This window comes from Marmota flaviventris, chromosome 3, assembly GCF_047511675.1.
Source record: "Marmota flaviventris isolate mMarFla1 chromosome 3, mMarFla1.hap1, whole genome shotgun sequence".
NCBI classification, from domain to species: domain Eukaryota; kingdom Metazoa; phylum Chordata; class Mammalia; order Rodentia; family Sciuridae; genus Marmota; species Marmota flaviventris.
The window spans coordinates 59493927-59503484 of record NC_092500.1 but is presented as its reverse complement, the minus strand read 5'-3'; the positions used below and the strand labels follow the sequence as shown (position 1 = coordinate 59503484).

Sequence of the window (9558 nt, the reverse complement as noted above, 5' to 3'; positions counted from 1 at the left end):
TTGAGCAGACACCTCATGCCTAAGGCATTTTAACTATAAGTCATAATTTTTAAGTTTGAATGTTGAAAATTATGATACAAGTTTAAGACACAATTCACAAAATTTTATATCTTTACATCTTGTTTTGTCAACAGATACCATACTATGATTTACTACCCTTGTCCAAATTAATGCACTGGTACACACAGTGAAATCTTCCCAGGCTACTCAATTCAAAAACTGGTGAAAAAACTGAATGATTGGGAGTTACTTGCCAACTTAGAAGTAGAGTTCTTTAGTTTTTTATCCTAAGTATTTAAGTTTTGTGGCATGAATTATCTGAAATCATAAACTAAACAATTAACTGCAAGATTGTGCAATGCTTCAAAAACCCATTCAGATAAGTAGACAGAGGTAACATAATCCTCACAGTGCAGGGAGGGAAGGTGGGAGTTCCCCAAAGCAAAAAAGGGCTTCGGCAAAAAAGGGCTGCTGGGAGTCCCTCAGTCCTTCCTTTTACTTACAGGATTAGCTCCTCTTTTGTAGGTGGTGGATCCTCTGTTTTTAATTTAGAAGCGTCATAAAAGGAGGCCTCATCATCTGAGGAATCACTTTTATTCACTGAAACTATTGATTCCCTGTCCTGAACCTCCATTCAAGTTCCCCGCGTCTGCTGTAAAAATTCACACACTTTTACATCTGGAGATAAAAGTGCATCCTTTACCAACTTCCACAGAGAAAAAGTAGCTACAGATAAACTGTCCGGACCCTTTTCTCTTAAATATTTTTGCAAACCTTCTTTTACATATTCCCAATCAGGAACCATTAAATTCCCTGAGCGCAAAAACCAGGGAAATGCAGTTTCAATAGCGTGCATAAAAGCAGAAGCTGTTTTTCTATTAATTACAATTCCTTGCTCCTTAGGCAAAGCCATAATTGCCTGTTGTATTTGACTTCTTGAGATTTCTGATCCCATGGTACCTCTCCCCTTCACTTACCTTTTCCAGTAAGGGGACTCTCTGCTGCCCACCCAGGGACGCCACCTGTCAGACCCGCTGACAATCTGTAATTCCTGGTACAGCAGAGATGCTTTAAAAAAGACACACGCACACACACGCATTCAGTAGAAAATGAGCACTGTCTTTACTTTTTTCTCTCCTTCTTTTATACAGCATTGTTAATTAAAACAAGGGAGCTTAATCCTTACAAGCATGGATAAACATTCTCAGGAAAACTTTGTTTATGGTCACAGTGCTCCGTATTTCTTAGCAATTAACTTGTGGTTAATTATTCCCAGGCAAACACACACACACACATATAAATTTTACACTTGGCAGAACATTCTTTTCTCTTATCTTCTTAAGACAGCAACAAGGACACAGTTCAAAGAGTTCATAGTTTCTCACAGAACCCCTTTGTTTTGCTAAGCACAGCAAAACTTAACACTTTGTGTGCGTGAGCACACACCATCCTGCACAAAATGTTCACATGTATGTACATGAGATATTCAACACTTTATAAACAGGGTTTTGTGTTAGATGATTTTGCCCATCTGGAGGCTAATATAAGTATTCTGAGCACATTTAAAGTAGGATAGGTGTTTTAATAAACATATGGAGTCTTTCTTTCTGCATTTCTTCTTCTTTTTTTTTTTTTTTTTTTAGTGCTGGAGATTGAAATCAGGGTCTTGCATATGCTAGGCAAGAGCTCTACCACTGAGCTGTACCCCAGCCCCCCCAAAATTGTCAGATTTGGTTAAAGAAAACCCAACTATATTCTTCCTATAAGAAATCTATTTTTTGCAGGAGTGGGAATTGACCCAGGGCTCTGGCAACTAAGCTACATCCATGGCACTAGAAATCCACTCTAATCCATGGTGGCACATGCCTGTAATCCCAGCAACTTAGAAGGCTGAGGCAGGAAGATCACAAATTTAAAGCCATTTAGTAAGACCCTGTCTCAAAAAAATAAAAATTATAAAAAGGGCTGGAGGTGTAGCTGTCATAGAGCTTTCCTGATTTAAGTCACCAGTACCGACCTCCCCAACAAACAAGAAATCTAGTTTGAGAGGATGGAAAAAGCTGGGCACAGTAGCACACGCCAGTAATTCCAGTGATTTGGAAGGCTACAGCAAGAGAATCACAAGTATGAGGCCATCCTCGGCAATTTAGAAAATAAAAAAGGGCTGGGGATGTAATCCCCAATGGTAAAGTGCTCCTGGGTTAAATTCCCAGTACCATTAAAAAAAAAAAAAAGGTTGAAAAAGTTTTATCGTAATAGCACTAATCGAGAAAAAGCTGCAATGAGGGTTGGGATATAGCTCAGTGCTACAGCACTTGTCTAGCATGGGTGACTACCCTGGGTTCAATCTCCAATTAAAACACACACACACACACACATATGTAGGGGGGGGGTGTGAATGGAAGAACTTTGATTGGGCAAAGGGGAGGGAAGGGTGGGGAGGGGACATGGGGGCAGGAAAGATGGTGGAATGAGATGGACATCATTATCCTAGGTAAATGTATGACTGCACATATGGTGCCGTGCTACATTATGCACAACCAGAGAAAGGAAAAGTTGTGTTGCAATTGTGTACAATGAATCAAAATGCATTCTGTCATATATACCTAATTAAAATAAGTAATTAAAAATTTTTTAAAAACCACACACATTTTCAGTGGCTATATTCATATCAGTAGACTTCAGAGCAAAATATATTATTGTGAAAAATAACATCATTTGACACTAAGGAAGGGGTTAAAATAATGTGAAATATTATTTGGTTTCCCCCCCTCTTTTTTTTTTTTTTTTTTTTTTTTGGTACTGGGGATTGAACCGGGGGAATTCTACTACTGAGTTGCATCACTAGCCTTTTTTTTTTTCATTTTGTGATAGGGTCTCACAAAGTTGTCAAGGCTGGCCTCAAACCTGCAATCCTCCTGCCTTGTCTCCCAAGTCACTGATATTATTAGGTGTGCAACACCGTGCCCAGCTGTTTTCATCCAATTTACTGATATGTACCTCTGAAAATCCTAGGTATTTCTGGAGTGATGAATGCTAAAGAAAAAAATTGGTGGCTGAGGATCCTCAGACAGTCTTAGGAAGGGGCTGGTTGCCAACCCTGTGAACAGAAATTTGGAAATTTCAGTCCCACCTCTACCCTTGACTTTTCAGGAGGGGAGACAGGCTGAAAAGCTAGTTGATAAAAATCAATGGCCAATGATTTTAGTCAGTCATGCTTTCATAATAAAGCTTCCATAAATACCTAAAAGGATCGAGTTCTGAGGGCAAAACAACAAAGGGGCAGCACAGCCAAATCATGATGGGACAGTAGAACAGCTTTGCTGGAGAAAAGCAGCAGCACTCACGCTGGGAAGTGAGAAAAGTTCACAATGAAGAGACACAAAGAGTGGTCAGAGCCAGCATGCATCTCAGCCCTTAGAAACTTCAGTTACTCTGGACATAGTTTCATCCCCAGCTTTAGAGGATGTAGGAGTCCTTCATTTGTTTAGGGGAAATAAAAAACAAAAACAAAACACAAGTTCAAGAAATGATAGTTCAAACATATCCTTTGCTAGTCATGGTGGTGCACACCTGTATTCCCAGTAACTTGGGAGGCTGAGACAGGATAGCTAGTTCAAGGTTAGCCTTAGCAAACCCTGTTTCAAAGTAAAAAATAAAAAGGATCAGGTGTAGTGGCTCTTGCCTGTAATCCCAGTGACTCAGAAGGCTGAGACAGAAGTATCACAAGTTCAAGGCCAGCCTCAAGCAACTTAGCAAGGCCCCAAAGAAACTCAGCAAGACTCCATCTCAAAATAAAAAATAGAAAGGGTTGGGGATGTGGTTCAGTGGTTAAGCATCTCTGGGTTCAATTTCTGGTTTCAAAATAAAAATAAAAAATAAAAAGGGCTGGAAATGTATCTCAGTGGTAAATCACCCCTGGGCTCAATCCCCAACACTACAAGAAACAAACAAAAATGTTAAAAGATACATCCATTACCTTGAGCATTCTGTGATCTGAATGGACATTTTCTGAATCTCACCTTCCCTCTAGCTCAGTTGGAAACAGACCAATTGGGCAATCAACCTCCTCAAGGCCCACCCTCAGAGCTAAATTGGACAGGTGCTCAGGCAGAGGGGCTAAGAAAGGGGCTGTGTGCAAGAGATCCTGTCAGGTGCTGGGATCTGGGAGAGGAAGCTGGCTGGAGAGCTCCTGTGTTGGGTGCTCAGTCTCTGTGAAAGATGCCTGGAGCTTCAGGACCTCATTCTGGGTACTTCTTGGAAAGCCAGCCACTGGGGACAGGAAGACACAGCAAAGGAATAGCATGGCTTAGGTCATAGTGGCTCAGTGGATCAGCCCTGTTGTAAAGAAGCAGTGCTCAGGTGGGGATGTGGGGAGAGGGTCATGATGAAGAGATATCAAGACTGGTCAGAGTTGGGAAGTATCTTAGCTCTTACAAACTTCAGTTACCCTGGACATAAGCTTCCTCTTCACTCTTACAAGTTGTGGGAGACCCTCACTGGTTTGAGGAAGAAAAGTGCTAGAGGAAGAAGGTGGTCCAAACATTTCATTTGCTTTGATATCTTCATAATCTGAATCACTGTTGTTTTTAATTCTTTCTCCTCCCTTACTCCAGCCAGAATCATAAGGAAGCTGGAGAGCAGATGACTTCCAAAAGAGTGAAAGATATAGCATTTGCAAATATTTATGCATCTTTTCCTGGCCTAGACTTTGTCCTTCTCATCTTTGCCCCATATTGACAAACTGACCTTTCCCCTTTTGGCTTTGCTGGTCCAGGCCTGTATCTTTGTTTTTCTAAGGTTTTACATTAGACCTATAATTGAGTAGGAAAGGTCCTCTGTATCTTCTGGAGGGTCAGAAAGGTAGGACAGAATAGCTGGTGATCATTTTTTTTTTTTTTGTACTAAGGATTGAACCCAGGGGCGCTTAATCACTGAGCCACATCCTCAGTCTTTTTCATATTTCATTTTGAGATAGATGGAGTCTCGCTGAATTGCTGAGGACCTTGCTAAATTGCTGAGGCTGACTTTGAACTTGCAATTCTCCTGCTTCAACTTCAACAGGGTCCTATTGGTTTAGGGTCCCCCACTTATGACCTCACTTAACTTTATGATCTGAATTCATGATCTGAATATATATACAGTTATATACAGATACATAGCTTAAAGGCTATATATCCAAGTACAGTCATATTGGGTGTTAAAGTTTCAACTTATGAATTTGGGGTGGGGAGGCAAAATTCAGTTTGAAACACCTAGAGACATTATTATGTATTAACAAGAATAAAAAGTAATAATAAATTTTAGGGGGCTGGGGTTGTGGCTCAGTGGTAGAGAGGTGTTGGGTTTGATCCTCAGCACCACATAAAAATAAATAAATAAAATAAAAATCTTGTCCAACTACAACTAAATAGATAGATAGATATTTAAATAATAAACTTTAAAAAAATCCAATGCTCAGTCACATTAGTAATATTTAAAGGGTTCAGAAGATATGTGTTCAGAAGATATTGAACAGTGCCGACATAGAATATTTCCATTGTATTCTAAAATTCTGTTGGACAGTAGAGGTCATACAGTCCCTAAGATTGCAATTGATTCTATTATGATATATCCCATATTCCTCCTCTTTTCTTCAATCAGAAGATCACTGTCATTCTGGAATTGCCCACAGGACTGTTATGATTTGTCACCTCTGATTTTCATATTGATGCATTATCGTATCTCAGAAGACTTGCAGGACTGTGTGGCTTTCTCCACATCTCTCCCTTTTAGCATCTAGGGCATCTGATTTTTGTTTGGTAAATTTAAACTTGTTGTAGTGCCCAGAGCCTAGCAGAATAAGGTAAGCATATATGTGATTTAAGGAGTCACACAATTTTATCAAATATTTTTTGTGTCTGTTATTAGGTAAAAAGAATTCCCGCCACCAGTATGGGTAATACAGGCTGTCAAAATCATAGTTGAATATATTCTATTTTTGTATTATATCTGGAGAAGGGAATTGATTCTTTTTGTAGTGCTGTGGGATTATTATTATTTGGGGGGTTACTAGAGATTGAACCTAGAGGCACTTAACTGATTAGACACATCCCCAGTCCTTTTTTATTTTTTATTTTGAAACAGGGTCTTGCTAAGTTGCTTAGGTCCTTGCTAAATTACTAAGGCCCTTTGATTTGGCAATCCTCCTGTCTCAGCCTCCCAAACCACTGGGATTACAGGTATATGTATTCCTTCCCCTACATTTTTTAAAAAAGACATAAGGTTTCCCTGAGTTACTCAGACTGGTTTTAAATTCCTGGGCTCACTTGATCCTCTTGTCTCAGCCTCCTAAATAGCTGGGACTATAGGCATGCACCACTGTATCTGGATATTGGTAATAATTGTTAATTATTCAGTTTTTAAGAATTGCCTGTTTTATAGTTATTAAACTAGCTGGTTTATTGATTTTAACACCACACATACAGCTTGTCAAAAATTACTACACGTCCTTTCTGTGCCTAGTCTTTTTTGTATAAAGCATAGGACTCTCAGGAACAATAATTAAGTCATGGACTTATGCTTTTGTCCTAGTGGTGCCTTGTATTTGGCTGAAGAAAATTGTATGTCATTTATATCCCAGAGCCTCTAGATGAAGCTATCGGGTCCAGAAGTTGGGCTGGTAGTCAACCTGCTCCAGGGTCAGTGGCAAGTCTATCAGGATCCCTGATAGAAGGATTAAGTGACTGAAGCTTTGAAGCTAGATAAGGCCTTTGAGAACAGGATCCAGCATAATCAAGCAGCCTCCCTGCCACCGCTACAGATGTGAGGAAAAAGGCACCAACCAACTCTTGGGCTGCAGTCCACATAAAATGACACCTACAGAGTATAGGAGGAGACAGGAGCAGGTCATGTTTGGTCTTAAATGATGTCTAGCTGGATCAGACTATGCTAGAATGGGAATTATTTTCCTTGGGCTGTGCTCTGAAAAGAATCCAGGGCTCCATTAAAGGACATCTCACTCTTTGACCCTCAGCTCCTATTCCTTTTTTTTTTTAAGATGATTTTTAAATTATTTTTAATATTTATTTTTTTAGCTTTTGGTGGACACAACATCTTTATTTTTTATTTTATTTTTATGTGGTGCTGAGGATCGAACCCAGCGCCCTGGGCATGCCAGGCGAGCGCGCTATCACTTGAGCCACATCCCCAGCCCCTCAGCTCCTATTCCTTTTTAAGTTGGGTCAAAGAAATGACAATAGTACTTAGTTGTTCTCCTTGGTCTCTGCATTCCAGATCACCAAAGATTTCCTCTGTTTCACTTCCACGTAATTATGGGGTCCCAAATTACCATATGTTCCAGTTAGAAGTGAGAAAGCTCTTGGAGTTGCTGATACTGCCCAGTTCCCTGTCCCATGAAGAGGGAAGAGAGGTGCTTTCGGTGATGATAGATAAGTAAGGGACACAATCTCTACAAATATTTGCCCATTTGAACTGACTGCTCAAGCATTCAGCCTCAAAGCACACTCGCATTTCCTAGATAACTTTGCCATATTCCATTTCCAGGTCACAAAAGGAATCATAGTGGCCTAGTCAAGAAAGATCCCAAAACTGATTCTGATATGGCAGCAGCTTTTTATTTGTCTTTTCAGTTTAAAAATTTAACATAAGCAAGCCACAGCATTCAGTTCAGGAATTAGAAAGAACAAGGCAGATCAATGGAAGAAATTACAATAGTCACAGTATTTGACAACTGAAAGAGAAATTGAAAGAAGAAATGAGCTAGTACCTACTGAGAAGTAAAGCTGCTCATGGTCACAAGTGTTTCAGCGCTTGGATCAAAAGAAGACGTACACAAGCTGTCCCCAACATTTCGAACTACCTACTGTGCACAATCCTTTTATGCAGGTCTATGAGAGACATTAGAAAAAGTAAATATGATGACTTGGAGGGCTTCCCTACCCAAAGTGAGCCTGAAAAAATTTCTGGAGCCAGTCTAAAATAACACGTTTCAGAAGGATTGTTATTTGAACAAAAAAGTATATCTCATCTTCTATAGGAAGTGTGACATCCTTAATGTCTGGACTTTTTATCAGCCTTTTGCCTATTTCCTCTAAATACTCCCAGGACTCATCCGTGCACTTCTCAGTAACAGTGATGGCAGCAGACTTGAACTCTCTTACCAACTCAGTGGAAGGGAGTTTCTCAGCAAATTTAATCATCAGTGCTGCTGTCTCATACATCACCCACCCATGGCCAGAGGCACATACCTCAGGCAGGGTAACTGAGCGTTGGACCCTCCTCAGCTCCCCTGACACTCCCCCCAAATCCCTCAGAATGGCCTCATTATTGCCAGTTCTTTCTTCCTGAGTATGCTTTTGGCTCTCATGGATGAGGGTTTCAGTGAGGTCCTTTCCTCCCACCCTAATAAGCTGAAGCTGCAGATAGTGAGCCTCAGCTGGGCAGCCAACGTCCTCCAGGACCACGCTCAGAGCTAAATTGGACACGTGCTCAGGCAGAGGGGCTAAGGACGGGACTGTGTGCAAGAGATCCTGGCAGGTGCTGGGATCTGGGACAGGAAGCTGGCTAGAGAGCTCTTGTGTTGGGTGCTCAGTCTCTGTGAAAGATGGCTGGAGCTTCAGGGCCTCATTCTGGGTTCTTCTTGGAAAGCCAGCCACTGAGGACAGGAAGACACAGCAAAGGAATAGCATGGCTTGGGTCATAGTGGCTCAGTGGATCAGCCCTGTTGGAAAGATGCAGTGCTCAGGTAGGGATGTGGGGATAGGCCCAGGGGGAAGAGATATCAAGACTTAGATAACAAGCTAAGGAAGTGTCTTAGCCTTACAAATTTCAGTTACCCTGGACATAGCTTCACCTCCCACTTCTATAGGTTATAGGAGACCCTTTACCTGTTCTGGAAAGAAACAGCCAGAGAAATGAGTTGGTCCAAACACGTCCGGCACCTCAGGGTTTCTCTAGTCTGAACAGTTCTTTGTAGACTTTACCCTCTTTTTCCCTAACCAAATAATGGATGCCTTCTGAAAACAGTGAACATTCACAAACATTTACCACCTTTTCCTGGGCCAGACTTTGTCCTTCTCACCTTTGCTCCAGTCCTGACAAACAGGTCTTCTTCCTTTGTGGCTCCTGCTTTTCCAGGCCTATATCAATGTCATCTAAGACCTAAACTTGGACCAGGCAAAGTTCCTTTACTCTTCAAAGCAAGTGTGAAGGGAAAAGTTAGGGACTTATATGATTTCTGGGTAGGAGATACTAAGTCTTATTCTCTTATTATTTTTTCTTTTTTTGGTATTGGGGATTAAACTCAGTGGTGCTTAACCACTGAGAAACATTTCCAGCCCTTTTTATATTTTATTAAGAGACAAGATCTTGCTGAGTTGCTTAGGACCTCACTAAATTGCTGAGGCTGGCTTTGAATTCACAATCTTCCTGCCTCAGTGTCCCTAGCCGCTGGGATTACAGGTATATTGGGATCTTTATTTATTATTTTTTCTGATGCTGGGGATTGAAGCGAGGGGTGCCTTACTGCTCAGATATACCCCAGCCCTTGTTTATTTT

The 9558-nt window shown here is 40.9% G+C and overlaps 1 protein-coding gene across 1 annotated transcript; it reads right to left on the bottom strand.

Moving 5' to 3' along the window:
- Window positions 1-7937: 7937 nt before the first annotated feature.
- Window positions 7938-8702, bottom strand: LOC114083910 (apolipoprotein F-like). The gene has a single exon (XM_071609163.1). The coding sequence runs from the start codon at window positions 8700-8702 to the stop codon at window positions 7938-7940; it is 765 nt and encodes a 254-aa protein (XP_071465264.1).
- Between the last annotated feature and the right edge of the window lie 856 nt (window positions 8703-9558).